Source organism: Procambarus clarkii, chromosome 6 (genome assembly GCF_040958095.1).
Source record: "Procambarus clarkii isolate CNS0578487 chromosome 6, FALCON_Pclarkii_2.0, whole genome shotgun sequence".
Classification (NCBI taxonomy): Eukaryota; Metazoa; Arthropoda; class Malacostraca; order Decapoda; family Cambaridae; genus Procambarus; species Procambarus clarkii.
This window is the reverse complement of record NC_091155.1, coordinates 7,759,340-7,777,439: the sequence shown is the minus strand read 5'-3', so window position 1 is coordinate 7,777,439 and position 18,100 is coordinate 7,759,340. Positions and strand designations below refer to the sequence as shown.

The following is an 18,100-nucleotide window of genomic DNA, read 5'->3' as shown; positions in this document are numbered from 1 at the left end:
AATGGTACACCTTGCTTTTGGAGTTTATATGCATTTAAACCTGTAGATAATTCTATTGCGAACACATTGATACCAAAATGAAAGACCTAGGATGACAATTGAAGTGACCAAAATGAAAAGAGTGTATACATTTTATCGCTCTTGTGCGCTCCCTGGTAACACACTCTCGCTTTCTTTGTTTGTTGCGGATGGTAAGCCGGGCTTTTGGAGTTTATATGCCTTTAGTCCTGTAGAGAATTCTATTGCGAACACATTGATGCCAAATTGAAAAACCTAGGATGAGAATTGAGGTAACAAAGTTGAAAAGGGTATACACTTTTCAGTATTATCACGCTCTCTAATGTAATGAGAGTTGCCTGAGGGTGGCTCAGCTTTCTTTTTCTGGTACCCTTGGCCTACATTCATCTTGTCGGCGGGTGGAGCGCGCTGCTGTCTTTGACATTATATGCAAATAGTTCTGTTGGGAATTCTATTGCGAACGCATTGATACCAAAATGAAAGACATAGGACGAGAATTAAGGTGACAAAGTTGAAAAGAGTATACACTTTTCAGTATTTCCGCACACTACCAGGGAATGTCCAAAAAAAATGGAGAGAGTGGAGGGGTAACTTGCCCAAAACGCGAAAGTGTTTGGGGAGATTAACTTTCGTTCAATACTATTATGCAAGAGGAGCCACACATCTATGGTTCATCCAATAAAATCAGCAGACTTCTAGATGTTACTACTGCTCGGCTTAGACTCGGTTACAAGTATTTCTGGGAATTCTCATTATCTGCCGATGTAGACCTGACCAAATGTTAACTGTCAACAAAATTATTTGCACACCCCTCCGTCACTATGTGATAGTGAATTCAGAGACAATTCTATAACCAATGTACCAACGATGTGTCAATATTTCATTCAAAATGATCTGGTACCAGAAATTTTAGCCAAATATCCCCAGTTTGCTAACTGTAAGCAGTAACTAAGTGATTGTAACCTATCCACCGCTGCCCACTGGATGGGGAGCGGTGTGCAGGACAAACATATCAATTGTGACACTAGCTCTCCACATATGTCAGTTCCTTAATTTAGAAACTGTACTTGTGATCGATCTCGAACCCATTGTTGATGTGACGACTTATACTGAATTTTGTAACTAGCTCATCAAGATTGTAACTTGCTTAGCTAAATGAATTGTGGGGTTCAGTCCCTGAGCCCATTATGTGCCTCTGCAACCCTTTCCACTACCGCCCACAAGATGGGTATGGGGTGCATAATAAATGAACTAAACTAACTTTAAGGCATCCTGAAAGAAAGCTTGGAGGGCTTGAAAAATTGCAGAACGAAGCCTTGAGGATAATCCTTGGGTGCCCTCGTACCACAAAGATACTTAATATGAGAAAGGAACTTAATATTCCGAGCGTTGTTTATCGTGTTACTGAAAATAACTGTCAAATTGGTATAAAAATGCTTAGGCTAGCTCATCCTATCCCTTGCACAGAAGCCCTCCAGAATTTCTTTATTGAATGTAAACATTGTTTCAAATAGATAAATAAAATTGGAACTGAACTCAGAAAGTATCAGATTTATAATTTGTACCAAGAGAGACAACAATAGCACTTTCCTGCACTGTAGGAAATTACACCCTTTTCAATTTTAATCCCTCCCTTTCCATCAAAGGAGCAAATTAGAGATCAGTCCCAGCTTTGTTTTGAGGCAAAGCTCAACGTCTTAAGCCATATTGATGCTCTGTCCACAGAGCATTCTCTCTCTCAAATCATATACTTAAAGGTACTTAAAGACAGTACCTCTCTCAATCAGTTTAAGATAAAAACTAAACACTACCTAATAAATTCCCTGTATCCTACCTCACTCCTCTATTGTCAACCCATGTCCGTTATTTTCTTTTTTTTTAATCAACACTGTTTGTCAACCTATTGTGTTTGTGCTGCTTTTTCAGTCATGTTCCCCCTTTTTTTTTATCTTTATTTGTATTTGTTCTCAACACTTTTTATTCTTTATGCTCAATTAGTATTAAGTTCTAGATATTAATGTTTTTCTTGCCCGAAACGCATTGCGTAATAGTGGCTTTAGGCATTGTATGTACTAGCTCTATCTATATATCAATCCATTAATGTAACATCACTTGTATGTATATACCTTACCTGAATAAACATCTGAATCTGAATCTGAATATACACTGAAGGTTTCCTAGAGCGCCCAACGGGTGCAGCTGGAAGTGCAGTTGTCCAGGCAATAGGATATGACTTATATTTTGAGTGGGGAGTCCGTATAAACAACTGGGCCTCTACCCTTCAGACTGAACTATTTGCCTTGCTCCTTGCACTGAAATGTGAACAAGTATCCAAACTTGATACATTAATTGTAAGTGACTCTTTATCATCCTTAATTGCTCTCAACTCTTTAAGACATAACTGTAACATGCTTGTGTCTGAAGCTAGACACAAATACAATAACAACTTGAGGAACCTTATCATAACAATAATCTCAACAAAAATCACATAGTTCTCAGAGGTGTTTTCAATATTGACCTAGGGCTACAAAATAACCCTCAAGTAGACTATTTCCTCAACAGCATGAATTCCTGTATGCTCATCCCCGCAATCACCAGGCCCACCCGAGTCACTCAAACATCTGCGACTACCCTGGATCACTGATGGACCAACATAACAGCTCCTCTTACATCAAGTATAATCACTGACAGAACAACTGACCACTATCCTACCTTCCTTGTAGCGAACATGGCCATAACACCACCAGGTAACAAGAAAATTACCTTTAGGTTACAATGTGAAGCGGCAATAGGCAATCTCACAAATGCCCTCCACAATGTAAACTGGGAATCTAAATTTATCAATACACAGGATAATAATTCGTTAACTAGCCTCTTTCCAAAATTTTAAGCCTTTACAATACTTATTGTCCTCTCCTCACCAAGCAAGTAACTGGCAAAAGGTTAAATAATCCCTGGCTCACTAATGGCATACTTAAAGCAATCGACAAGAAACATGAATATGAAAAAAAACTTAGGATTGGCCTAGTTGGAAAAGAAGTAGTTAAGAGGTACTCATCAGTGCTTACCAGTAAAATAAGAGCAAAGCGTTCCTATTACGAGAATAGATTCAAAGAAGCAAAAGGCAACATAAAAAGCACATGGAGAGCCATCTCTACCATCCTAGGAGCTAAACAACATTTACATAATAAGATAAAAATCTCCAAGGATGGTTATACACCTGCAACAGATCTTGAAACAGCAACTGAATTTAATAGCTTCTTTTCATCGTTTGGTGCTCACCTTGCCCGAAAAATCCCAGAGACTCAGACATATGTTACCACATCTTTCACGCAGCTATCCAAACTCTCTTCTCCTCTCTCCGGTCAGCCCTACAGATGTTGTGTCCATCATTCACTCGCTAAAAACCAAAGCTGGGAACATTAGTGAAATACCATCGATGGTACACAGGCGTGCCTCCCATGCCCTTGCACCATCCATAGCATTGCTGTTCAACAAATCCCTAGAGTGTCATACCTTCCCTGATATCCTTAAAAAAGCAAGAGTAACGCCAGTTCATAAAGGAGGTAACACGGCAGACATAAATAATTACAGACCCATATCGAATCTACCTATATTATCAAAAATATTTTTTTTTTTTTTTTTTTACAAACAGCTCTACTCCAATCTTGTAAAATTCAATATACTAAGTCCCTGTCAGTTTGGCTTCCGCTCCCAAAAGAGTACCAATGATACTATTGTTAGTCTGCTTGACTTAATCTTCTCAGCCCTTGACAAAAGTGAGTTTCCAATTGAACTCTTCATCGGCCTGAGAAAGGCCTTTGATACTGTTAACCATAACTACCTCTTACTTAAATTCCACCATTATGGAATCCGTGGCCTTGCCCTAAACTATATCCGATCCTATCTTAGTAACAGACACCAATATGAAGCCATCAATGATATAACCTCTCCCACTCTACCACTTACCGTAAAGGTGCCACAGAACAGCATCCTAGGACCCTCCTGTTTCTTATATACATCAATGATCTCCCTAATGTCTCTAACATACTTAAACCTATATTGTTGACTGATGATACTACTCATCTACTCTGACCCCAACCCACTCCTGTTAAATAATGTTGTAAACAATTAATTAAAAAAAGTCTACTTGTGGATGTCAACCAACAAACCTCACACAAAACATAGAAAAGACCTACTATATCTTATTTGGAAACAAATCAACAAATGCAATTCAGCTTCAGATAGATAATGTAAACATTAGCAATAAAAATGATGGAAAGTTTCTTAGCCTATACTTAGACAAGAGACTCAACTTCCGCACCCATATACAACACATAACTAAAAAGGTTTCTAAAACAGTTGGTATACTGTTTAAGATCAGATATTATGTACCCTGCTCTGCTCTCCTCTCACTCTATTATGCACTTATCTATCCCTATCATTCTTATGGTGTTGGTGCTTGGGGTTCAACCTCTGCAAACTACCTCAAGCCCATCATCATCCAGTAAAAATCTGCTATCAGGACAATAACTAACTCTACCTTCAGACAACACACAGCTCCCTTGTTCAAATCCTTAAACATGCTAAACAAATTCACTCCATACATTCTCCTGTGTAAATTACGTTTATAAAGCCCTTTTTCTAAGTGCAAACCCTGTTCTGAAACTCTTCCTGGACAGATGTAATAGAACACATGGCCACCCCACCAGACATAAATATCTCTTAGATATCCCCAGAGTCAAACTTAATCTATGTAAACACTCTATGTAAATAAAGGGACCTAGTCTATGGAACTCACTCCCTTATAATGATTTGAAAAGCTGTCCAACTTCTGCCATATTCAAAAATAAAACCAAAAAGTACCTAATTTCATCTTCATAGTTTTCTACCATGGGCTTTATCTTCACACTGTTTCTAGTGTTACTCAATCCCCCAATATTTGTACCTAAGCCATATTACTTTAACTTTGTAATCTTAGATATCATCTGATATCATGGTTGTTGTATTGAGTGCATATACTACTGCATTATTCCTTGAAACTTTTCCTCGAAATGATCTTCATATTGTGCTTCAGTGAACCAATGAATAACCCTGAAATGCTATCCTCATGTACCTAGTAATCCTTGTTTCTTTATTGTGTATTGTTAATATTGTGTATTAATTCTGATCTGCTTTTGTGTCAAAATTTCTTCAAATTACCTGCAAACACTTTTGTTGATTTTACTGTAATTATTCTACTTAAAATTACCTGTACCTGTAAAGAAAAGCTGTAAAATACCTGCCAACATTTTTTATAAATTTTACTGTTAATTTATAAAAAAAATTCTGTTTAAGGACTTACCCGAAACGCTATGTGTGCTAGTGGCTTTACAAGAATGTTAATTCAACTTATTTTCTATATTCTCTGGTAACCCCCAATGTAACTTCTTGTATATAAATAAATAAGAATAAAATAATAAAAATAACAAAACTATTAATGATGGGTTCAAGCAACGAGGGAGTAATGCGCAAAGCGTCCCTCACCTGTGACGTCACAGCGTCATCTGACGCCATATCAACACAGCGGCCATTTTGTCGTGAGTTCAGTCATGGCGAGGACTAACCCTTCATGGAAACTGCACCTACTATCAAGAAGAAGAAGATTTTGTGTTCCACCGATAGTATTATCGTAAGTAAACACTTATATTTTATATTTTATTATATTAATTGATTCTATTTTTCTGTAATAAAGGTCCAATTAGATCCAAGGGGGTGTTGAGTAAGGAACAAGGGTACTGTGTTGGGAGGTGAGGGCTGTTACTGGTGTCTGTGGGGATGTGAGGACTTGTACCAACCACTACCACCACCAGTACCTTGTCTTGCATCCTGCTTAGTATTCCTATTGAGATATGAAGTATTATTGCATTCATATAATTATTCATTCACAGTCATTACTATTTTTATGGGCTATGTTCTGTTACCCTAATGCTTTTTACCCCTGGGCATGTCCATTTACTCTCCAGCCCTTCACAAGCCACTGCTGCACCCCCCTCCATGCCCATACTTACTGTGCTTATTCTTTCAGGACTGCACTGCATTATGTGGTGGTCACTGCCTGGACACCTTGGCAATGTAGAGACAGATATTCTGCAATACCGTGATATTAGCAGTAGAGTGATAAGCTGACACACGGGAGGTACAATGAAAAAAAGTTGAGTATCAACTCTTGTAATTTATATTGCTTCCAGTGAGTTTTTAGTTTTCTTATAATCACTATGTTATCTATCCTCTACAACCTAGTTATCTGCTTGATACATGCATTATAGGGTTCTGGTAGTTGTTCTACTCGCCAAGCCCTTCCAAGGCCAGGCTTGACATGTGAGAGCTTGGTCCAACAGGCTGTTGCTTGGACAGGCCCCTCAGGCCCACATATCCACCACAGCCTTGTTTGTTCGGCACTTCAAAATCAAATGTTTATTTACGTAAGGTACATACATTTTTTAGGTAAGGTACTCTTTATTTGGGTAAATTTATCTTCGTAGTATTTAGCTTTGGCTCGTCTAATTATCTTGGATAGCAATAACGAGTAATTCTTTGAGAATTCTTTGGAGACAATTCCTAACCTATACTTCTCCCAACCTATACTTTTTCTCAAGGTCATCTTCACTTCTTGAAGATGTTCAGGTTTTCTCTTGAAGATGTCGACGGTTGTTCCAGCAATACTGTATTTCTTTTATTGCTGAAAACCTGTTTTCAGCCATAAAAAAATAATCCTGAATCCAGAAAAAAATCCCTTTTGTATCATCTGGAAATTTTCAAATATTGCTGATCAAACCTGAGTCTAAATTATTTGTATATATTATGAATTACAGAGGTCCCAGGACAGGGTTTTGAGGCACTCCACTTACATTTTCCCACTCTGACTTAACCCCCATTTATACAAACTCAGTCTTATCTTTTAACTAATAATTTATTGTACACACCATACTCAGCCTGTGTAGGGTAGTTTATTGTGCATGTGTAGTATATATATTTGTGTAGTATATTTGGTATATTTAATGCCTCTAACCTCTCCTCATAGTTCTTGTCCTTCAGTTCTGGGAGCCACTTAGTAGCATGTCTTTGCACCTTTTCCAGTTTGTTTATGTGCTTCTTAAGATATGGGCACCATACAACCACTGCATATTCCAGCTTTGGTCTAACAAAAGTCGTGAACAATTTCTTGAGTATTTCGCCATCCATGCATTTAAAAGCTCTGAATATTAAACTTTACCTGCAATTGGTTGTTGCTGTATTTATAGAATATGATTTGTTCTGCTTTACATTTGTTTGTTCCTTTTTTTCAAAATTTCTTTCTGCCTCTCTCCTCACTGCCGTGTAGTTGTTTCTCTTTGTATTACTGGTATGTTTGGGGGTTTGGCCTCTTTGTATATTGATTCCATTTTTGTGTCTTTTGGTCTCTGGCCGTCTTGAAATTTCAGTTGAACAAATCCTGTTTCCTAGTTCTGCATCTCTGTTTTGGTGTAAATGTTTTTGTTCCTCTATCATATATTTCACAAAATTGACATACTGTGCATTAATTCATCTCAATTACTTCCTTGTCTAACAGCAAGCCTTTCCAGTAAAATTCTTTGAATTCTTTTCTGGCTTCCAGCCTAATGTTTGTTTTATCCTAGTGTGTATGATGCCTAGCGTGTGTCTAGTGCCTGTTGTGTTAAACCGAAGATAAATGCATAAGTATAGGTCCAATAATTTAATGAGTTATTTTATGAAGTAATCTTTGTTGATAGTGCTCGTTATGTGTCTGCAGGTGCATTCAGTGTGTGTGTGATTCAGTATGTGTATGAGTATGTTGTATGTTAACTACTACACATTGGGTTCTATTAGTCAGGAAATTGTATATCCATCTGCCTATTTTTCCGGTAATTCCTTTTGAACGCATTTTATGTGCAATAACACCATGGTCACATTTGTCAAAGGCTTTTGCAAAATGTGTAAATTACATCAGCGTTTTGTTTGTCTTCCATGGCATCTAGTGCCATGTCAGAGTGGCCAGCAACTGTGATAGGCAAGAGCGCCCTGTTCTGAAACCATGTTGTCTGGGGTTATGGAGATGCTGTGATTCCATGTATTTTGTGATCTTACTTCTTAGCATTCTCTCAAAGATTTTTAAGATGTGCGATGTTAGTGCTATCGGTCTGTAGTTTTTTGCCTCTGCCTTATTTCCTCCTTTATGGGGCAGTGCTATCTGTGCTGTTTTTAGTATGTCAGGGATAATGCCAGTATCTAGGCTTTGTCTCCAAAGAATGTGAAGGGCCTGCGATAACGTTTTTTTTACAGTTCTTGATGAATATAGAGTTCCAAGAGTCAGGGCCTGGTGCAGAGTGCATAGGCATACTGTCTATGGCTTCTTCAAAATCCAGTGGGGATAGGATGACATCTGATATATAATTTGATGTTGGTATCATATCCATGAAAAATTCATTTGGGTTATCAATCTTCAGTGTGTTCAGTGGCTCGCTGAAAACAGTCGTACTGATTGTGTGGTAAGATTCTTGTGTGGTAAGGCGTACTGATTCTTGTGTGGTATTGTGGTAAGTGCAATAATATGTATTGTTTCATTGCAGATAAGAGATTCCAGATCGTTCCAGATTTCCGAAGTACTGAAATGCACACCATACAGGCTTGGTGGATCTAGATGCAAGGTAAAATAATTTACATTTACTTGAATATATTTTTAGCTAATTATCAGTATATATATAATATATATATATATATATATATATATATATATATATATATATATATATATATATATATATATATATATATATATATATATATATATATATATATATATATATATATACATATATATATATGGTCACTATACAGTCTGGAAGGGCAAAAGAAGAAATTGGCATTTCTACAAAAACAAGAACTATATAATGTTTTTTAAGTAAGTAACCAAAAAATTAAATAATTTTTTAAAGTTTAAAATTCACTTAAAAATTTAAATTTTAAGTTAAAAAATTTTAACCAAAAAACTTAATATTTTTCATATTTGGAACCATGCCATAATATTTTCCCAAGAATAAATGATTATACTTCTATCACTTGCTCTTAAGAGTGTTTCATTTAATAGAGGTTGGGCATAATTGTTCTCTACTGCTTATAGAACTGACTGACTTAGCTATGGGAAAATGTAAACTTAATTGGTTTATCCATTACAGTATTTTGCAGTTTATTTCATGATCCTGTGCTTAATACTTGCATAAATAGTAGATTACAAAATGCATTTTTATATCATTAGTATTGAATAATAATAATAATAATGCAAATAATTGACTTATAAACAACGTACAATTAATTGGTCGGTGATATTATATTATTAATATTTTTTCATTCTTGCAAAGCCTTAACAAAGCCATTAACGTGTTAATATTAACTTGATCACCTTCCACTTTTTTCTCATGTGCTACCTACATGTACAAAACCTTATTCCTAAATGCATATCTTGTTCTGAAACTTGTCCTTTACATGTTGTGTATCACCATCTCTAGAGAGTTTTATCTGATTGATGTATAAATTACTTTTAATTTTACAGAATATTATTGTTATACTGAATTTATTATTATATAAATAACTTAATTTTACAGAATCATCTATCAACACACATCCACAAGTTGAGGAGGATGTGACCTTCCAAATTTCTGAAGTACTGAAACATGCACCAAACAGGCCTGGTGGATCTAGGTACAAGGTAAAAATTTTAATTTGTGTATTTTTTTTTTTTTTACTAATTGTCCGATATGTATGTATGTGTATGTATGTATGTATGTATGTATGTATGTATGTATGTATGTATGTATGTATGTATGTATGTATGTATGTATGTATGTGTATGTATGTATGTAAATATATATATATATATATATATATATATATATATATATATATATATATATATATATATATATATATATATATATATATATATATGTCGTACCTAGTAGCCAGAACTCACTTCTCAGCCTACTATTCAAGACCCAGATCGAAAACCATACTGTCTGTCTGAAAATGGTCACTGCTTGATCGCAAGCGGGGATATTTCTGGTGGGGGAGAAAGAAACATTTGCGCAGCGCATCCCGCGGCGTTGCGCGGGCAGTCTCGGGCCGTATAAATACGGGCGCACAGTGGGGCTCTGCCCTCACTCCGCCTGCCCCCGCCGCTGCCCTCACAAAGGGCAGTCTAGGTGCTAGTAAGCCCTACTTATAGTCACACCCCCTTCTCCTTATTCATTAGGTCTTTTACGGCCTCTTGGCCGGGTACATTACGTGTTATGTGGTCTCTCACTTATTAGTTATTCTTTGTGTCCTGCCTGTTATATCCTAGTGTTATATAATTACTACACATTTGCACTCGGCCTTAATTCTAGTACCAGTTAACCTTTAGGTTTCTGCAGAATTAGTTTCCATGTCACTATAGGCTAAGGTCTCATACTTACTACGGGTGTACCTTTTAAGTTAAATCTAGTCCTCGGACTTGGAATTGTTACTGTTAATTCTTACTTTATATATTTACTTTATATATTTTAATATAAACGTTATATATTTACTTACTTTATATATTTGAAACTTTATATATTTACATGCTCAATATTAAGTTTAATATAATATAAACTTTGTTATAAGTCTATAATATAAACCGTGTTTAATATAAACTTTATATATTTACTTACTTTATATATTTGAAACTTTATATATTTACATGTTCTGCAGAATTTAATCTTCAATAAATTTAAAGCCCCATACTGCCAGTATCTTTCTCCCCCTGATCAGAAAATGGTCACTGCTTGATCGCAAGCGGGGATATTTCTGGTGGGGGAGAAAGAAACATTTGCGCAGCGCGTCCCGCGGCGTTGCGCGGGCAGTCTGGGGCCGTATAAATACGGGCGCACAGTGGGGCTCTGCCCTCACTCCGCCTGCCCCCGCCGCTGCCCTCGCAAAAACCCACCCGCCTCCCCTTTGCAAGCGGCAGTCTTTGTACCCCCGTCATGCTTTGCACAGTTGTCCCCTTTTCTCCCCACTGCATGTGGGAAGGGGGGTGCAGCGCCGGTCCCCAAGTGTCCCGCTGTCCGCAGCTAGTACTTTGCCCAGTCTAGGTGCTAGTAAGCCCTACTTGTAGTCACACCCCCTTCTCCTTATTCATTAGGTCTTTTACGGCCTCTTGGCCGGGTACATTACGTGTTATGTGGTCTCTCACTTATTAGTTATTCTTTGTGTCCTGCCTGTTATATCCTAGTGTTATATAATTACTACACATTTGCACTCGGCCTTAATTCTAGTACCAGTTAACCTTTAGGTTTCTGCAGAATTAGTTTCCATGTCACTATAGGCTAAGGTCTCATACTTACTACGGGTGTACCTTTTAAGTTAAATCTAGTCCTCGGACTTGGAATTGTTACTGTTAATTCTTACTTTATATATTTACTTTATATATTTTAATATAAACGTTATATATTTACTTACTTTATATATTTGAAACTTTATATATTTACATGTTCAATATTAAGTTTAATATAATATAAACTTTGTTATAAGTCTATAATATAAACCGTGTTTAATATAAACTTTATATATTTACTTACTTTATATATTTGAAACTTTATATATTTACATGTTCTGCAGAATTTAATCTTCAATAAATTTAAAGCCCCATACTGCCAGTATCTTTCTCCCCCTGATCAGAAATTATATCATTTCTCTCCAGGTGTTCTACCCATTTAGTTTTAATTATTTTTTCCAATATTCCAATTCCAATTTTTTCCAATAATGTGTGTGTGTATGTATATTTGTGTTGTTGAATATGACCGAAAGTCAGTCTTTCTGCCCCTCTCCGTACTGCTATTGTTGTTTCTCGCATCTTTGTATTGCTTGTATGTTTGGGCAATTTCTGTTGAACAAATCCCCTTTTCCTAGTTCTGCATCTCTGCTTTAGTATAAATTTTGTTGTGCCATTATCATATATTTCACAAAACTTGACATACATCTCATTTACTTCATGTCCTAACAGCAAGTGTTTGTCAAATTCCTTAAGGAAATATCTGAGTTCCCCATAATGACCTCTCCACAAATCAGGTTTTTCAACTGCTTCAAGCTCATTTTCTTCCAGATTATAATGCATTGCATACTTTATTCCCAAAAAGACATGGTCACTTTTACCCAAGTGACCAATGTCACTTGGGTAAAAGGAGGGAGGTACTGAAAGGAGGAAAAGGGAGGTAGGTACCAAAGGAGGGAGGTACTGAATGATAAATATATCTTCCTCTTTCCTGGTAAATATAATATCCAGCATGGAGGGAACATCCCCTTCCCTCATCCTCTTAGCTTGTATAACATGTAGAAACATGAATGTTTACAGGATGAGGTTTACGAAATTTTATATATATATAAAGTTTGTGTGTGTAATTTATATAAACAAATAATTAAATATTAATTTTGGTAATATCTTTTCAGGGAAAGCTTGCAAGTACTATTTGTATACAAGAGGGGCAACAAGAGGCAGAGGATGTCTAAAAAAATATACAAGTGTTTATCCTCACACTCTTGATATATGGTCTTCTCTGGTCTCCTCTTTATTTTCTCTCCTCACAAATGTCCCTTTTTTTTAATTTCTTTTACGTTTCTCTCCTGTTTTTCTTGTCTCTTTTTATCTCTCCTTTCCTCCTCTCTTCTAACATCTCTCGTTTTCTGTCTCTTCTAGCTTCTCTCTTCCTTTACTTTTTACATTTGTGGTATTCACTTACGTCATTTTTATCTTGTATATTTTTCTTGTATCTTTTTCTTATCTTGTCTTTCTCTTCCCCTTCTCTTCAATGTTCTCTCTCCCCTCTCTGTTGTTTCTGTTCTGTCTTCTCTCTCCTTGCCTTAATTTTGTTCTGTCTCCTCTCTTCTTGCATGGTGCTAACATGAATATTATACTTGACTGTGTTAACATTAACTTGTAAATTTTTATTTTTAGTTAATTAGTTCTAATCTTTAAGATTTTACTTTACAATTACAATTTACACTAGAAAAACTATAATGTTATGTTATATAGTATATAGTGTATACTCAGGAAATTTTACTTGATTTAGTTTTAAGTAACAATAACTGCTTGTGACGTCAGACTAATCTCAGCATGACATGAATCACAGCCTGCTTGATCATAAATTGTTTGAAGGTGCTTAATTGTCAAGTTCTCTTGAATAATATATATTTTGTCTCTTTCTCTTTCTTTTTTCTTTCTATCTTTCTTTTTCTTTCTCTTATTTTCTTTCTTTTTCTTTCTTTTTCTTTCTTTTTCTTTCTTTTTCATTTTCTTTCTCTTTCTTTCTCTTTCTTTTTCTCTTTCTTTCTTTCTCTGAAAGAAAGAAAGAAAAATCTTTTCTTTCTCTTTCTACATGAATATTATACTTGGCTCTGTTTACATTCACTTGTAGATTTTTATTTTTAGTTAATTAGTCCTAAACTTTTGATTTATAGATTTTTATTTTTAGTCATAGAAAAACTATAGTGTTATATGTATACTCGGGAAATTTTACTTGTTTTAGTTTTAAGTAACAATAACTGCTTGTAACGTCAGACTGATCTCAGCATGACATGAATCACAGGCTGCTTGATCAGGAAATCTATTGTGTTCACATATTGCATATATAGATTTTTAAATTTTTACTTTTATATTCTGTTAGATATAGTCTATATATTTTGAGCTATTACATATATTTTGTTGTATTACTCATTCTTAATTAAATAAATATAATATTTTAATTATCTTTTTGTACCCTATTTATTTGTAATTTACACATACATATATAGGATGTCCATTTCTTTCTCAGATATGTCTTCTTTCTTTCTTTCTCTCCCTTTCTATTTCAGATATGAATTAAAAAATTATTATACCCTAATTTACCCTAAACGTTTTAATGTAGGTAATTAAAAGATTATAAAAAAGTTTTTAGAAATGTTAATTATTTATGTTCTAAGGTTGTATATAAAAGTTCTCAAAAAACATTTTCTAAACGTAATTATAAACGTGCTAAAAACAATGAAATGTGGTTTTTAGGACGTTTTAAAAACATGGAAATGTTTGCTGGGTAGTGGCTTTACAAGACTGTAATTACCATATTTGTATCCTCACATTCCTTATGTACATTCTTGTATATGCATAAATAAATAAATAAATAAATAAATAAATAAACGCGTCTCCCAACATTTGTACTCGTGCAGTCATCGAGAGAATAGACACTTCACGCAAACTACACCTACCATCAAGAACCAAAAAAAACATACTACATCCTCTTAGTATTCATAAATAAATAAGACAAAGAAAATGTCTGGGATAAAAAGGAAAGCAAACTTCAGTGAAGAGGAGCTGTCAGTTCTCGTTGATGAGGTTAAGAAGAGAGAAAGCATAATTTTTGGGAAGCAATCAAGACAAGTCACTACCCAAGATAAACACTGTGCCTGGAGCCAAGTAGCTGTTGCTGTAAGTGGTGTTGGTCTCTGCTCAAGACAACAAGCCGATGTTCGCAAGAAATTTCAGGATCTTAACTCTTCAGTCAAGAAAAAATTGGCAGAAAATGCCCGGGAAATGAGAAAAACTGGTGAGTTAAGTAGATTTATGGTACGGTTAAGTAGATTTATGGTAGAAGGTCCACTCAGCTGTCAGGCACCTTTGAACACTTTATATTGAAAATTTTTTTATTAGTTTACTAGATTTTGTATGACTATTTAAGTAATAATTAAGGCACAAAGGTTATTTTTCTGCAGCATTATCCATAAGAAAGCATTGTTAGGATATCGGCGACTTTTCCAATATCATATATAATTATTTTGATATTTTACATGTAATCGTAGAATATCAAGTGAAATATTAATGTAATTGTACCTTTATGTTGTTTTTCCATGTAGCTTTTTCTTTATATAGGTGGTGGAGAATGTGACACTCAACCATTGACCAACTATGAAGAAAATTTGTCAACTTTACTAAGTTCCACATCAGTTGAAGGTATTGCTGGCATCAGTGATGCAGGACAGGATTATACCGTAGAAGGTACAATGTATTACTCTTTTTTTATGTCTAAAGATTTTGTGTCGAGGACTAAATGAAATTTGTTTAGGTTCAATTGGTATATAAAAATTAAGGACAAAGTAAAATTTTATGATTCAAATTTATATTTGTTTATTAATCACAAAAAATATATATTTATAGATCAAAGATTTGTATATTAAACAAATTAAGCATTTTGTAGAAGTGATACTTTTCACTACTTATGCAACTTGAGTTAAATTATTTTGGCAAACAGTTATATATAACCGTTAGGTAAAGTAATTACAAAATATAAATATTATTAACAGGATTTTGATTATATAAACTACTTTTCAACCCTAGTAAGCAACATTACTTTAGTATTTGTTAAGAGGACATCACAAATTAGATGGGCAAGGCCTACACAGGCTAACACTATTGCTAAACAAATTGTAAGTTCATAAATATTAACCATCGATCATTAAGATCCGCTATTGGTATGTAATATGCATTGTTAGTCATATTTCTTTTCACTCATTAAATTTTGCAGTACAGGTATATCTTAATTTTTTATTATTTGTGATTGATATTTCAAAGAATTTTCCAAATTCTTTGCATTACCTTGGCCTGAACCAAGAACTACAGCATAATTTTAATTGTAAGGTAATTATCAGGAGAAAATGCATAAAAGAGTATATGGTTATACTGTAATACACTTAAACTGGATATACCAAAGATAGGAAAAACATGATCTAGAAATATTTGTTTTATGATATTTTTTATTTAAATAATTCCATAAATATTTTTACAGCTGACAGGATTTGTTTATTCATATGTCAAATTACCTGTGTTCGTTAAAAAGTATAATTTCTTTCTTTTTGTATATTGTAAAGTTGGGTTCATTGTAGACTTACAATATATAATTCGGGGTTCGAATCCCAGACATGACATTTCCAATCAGCTTATGGCCCTGTTCACCTAGCAATATACAGCTACTCAAGAGTTAGACAGCTTGTGGTGCAGTTGCATCCTGGACAGGGTCAGTAATTAATCCTCAAGCATGGAAATCGAGATAATAAGTTATAATAATTTATTGTGTTTGGGAACAGGAAGCCAGAGTGTATTCATACTTGTTAGGCTTATATTGAAGTCCCTCAAATTAGCTAAATTTATCATAATCCACTGAATGTATTCAAACAAATTCACTTATATTAATTTTTTTTGTTTACAGAACCAAACTGTGTAACAGAGGAAGTGGTCATGGACACAGATGATTCGCAAGTGCTAAATGTACAGAAATCAGGTGAGCCTTCTGCCTCACCAATTGATCAATTTCATCCATCGTGTTTAGGCCATGACTACTCCAAAGCCTCAATCTCTAGTACGCATACAAGAAAAAAACAAATGACTGCAGAACATAATACAACACAACAAGTGTTAATGCTGCATGAAAATCTTATAGATGTTGTACATAAAGTGCCAGCAGCCTTAAAGGACGTGGCTGCAGAAGTTCATGAAGGGAACAAGTCCTTAAAGGAGGTGGCAAAAGCAGTAGATGTAGGAAACAAGTCTTTCAAGGAGGTGGTTAAAGAAGTACAGGACTTAAACAAATCCCTCAAGGATATATCCAAAGGTATATGGGAGTTGGTAGAATGTATGAAAAATAATCAGGCACTATGAAATTTATTTAAATCTTTCTAATTATAATCTCTAAAAATAGGATAAGAAATTATAATATTTTGTAATAACAATTGTAAATAAGAACAATATTGAAACATTAAAATGTAACAATTATTCATATCATTAATTTGGCTATGACTTGCATAGTATATAGTGTAATTTAATAACCAATCTACCTCATATAGTCAACTGATGTTTGGTGAAAATATTTACAAGTTTTTTGTATTAAAGAATGTTTATCAATTGCTAGGTTTAATTGTTGAGAGTTCAAAGTAGTGACAATATGAAAAAACACCAGAATAAGAAACATTTTTATTGGCAAAATGATTAATGGCAAAGATATAATTATTTTATCACATCCCTAATATATGTTTCACCTCAAATTGGTCTAAGGGCAACATATTGATGGCCTATATCATTGTTTTGTGTATGTCATTTAAACAAAATTATATTTAATTTTTCCCTTACATGTAAGGTATATTATACACTGTACTGTATTGAAAGCAACTTTATTTTATAATTAAAATAATTCAATTTTAAGGCCAATGCTGTGTGTACACAGCATTGGCTAACAAACACTGTTATTTTACAAACCAAAACTTTACCCAGCCATATTATGTACCACATTTCTTAGTGTCTATGAACAAATATTTATTGATATATTTTTCACACAAATTTTTGGTCTTTTGTCAGATGCATATATTTCTCCTCAGGTATCTGACTTTCCATATAAAGTATAGCAGCATAAATAATATTTCCAAATCAGCAGGTACATGTTTGTAACAGTTTGTTTGTATATTTATGTTTCACTTACATATACAGTATGTGCTATTGAATTTAATAGGTAAAAATTGATAGGATAACTTACAAATAAATCTATGAATCAAATTATAAATGTTTTTGATTTCCCTTATTGATAAATTCTTGAGTTACTGTACTTGTATTTTTATACAAAAGTTCCATTATGTAGTGTTTTCAATTACATGTTTTACTTTGTTATATAAGTATGATTTGAAATAAAAATTTATGAGAAAAAATTCCTTACTACTTCTCTTCTTTGTGTTTCCATTTTCATGTGCTCCACCTTCGACATTTTCATTCATTATTAAGTCATCATCAACGATCTCTTTAAGAGGTATTCTTTGCTCAATGCAATAATTGTGCAACAACATACATGCAACTAAAATCTTTGCACATTTATCTGGTTCATATTGAAGACTACCACCATGTTACGAACCCGGATCCAACGTCCGAGCCTGGAGCAGTGACAAACACGCCATCTGTGGGTCAGCTCCCGAAACCCCTTCCAAACGAACGACGACACCTAGTGAGGACAGCGTGTACTGG

The 18,100-nt window shown here is 34.4% G+C and overlaps 1 protein-coding gene across 1 annotated transcript; it reads left to right on the top strand.

The window, feature by feature from the left end:
• Positions 1-14,374: 14,374 nt before the first annotated feature.
• On the top strand, positions 14,375-16,753 carry LOC123754175 (t-SNARE domain-containing protein 1-like). Its single transcript, XM_045736383.2, has 3 exons — positions 14,375-14,648; positions 14,972-15,097; positions 16,305-16,753. Exons 1-3 carry the CDS (start codon positions 14,375-14,377, stop codon positions 16,751-16,753), a joined length of 849 nt encoding a protein of 282 aa, XP_045592339.2.
• Positions 16,754-18,100: the final 1,347 nt, after the last annotated feature.

What these genes read in the sequence shown, in the direction of transcription:
- LOC123754175 (XM_045736383.2), top strand. Translation starts at nt 14,375, where the DNA reads ATGTCTGGGATAAAAAGGAAAGCAAACTTCAGTGAAGAGGAGCTGTCA. An exon ending in CCGGGAAATGAGAAAAACTG is followed by an intron (nt 14,649 to 14,971) that starts GTGAGTTAAGTA and finishes TTCTTTATATAG; the next exon opens with GTGGTGGAGAATGTGACACT. An exon ending in ACAGGATTATACCGTAGAAG is followed by an intron (nt 15,098 to 16,304) that starts GTACAATGTATT and finishes TTTTGTTTACAG; the next exon opens with AACCAAACTGTGTAACAGAG.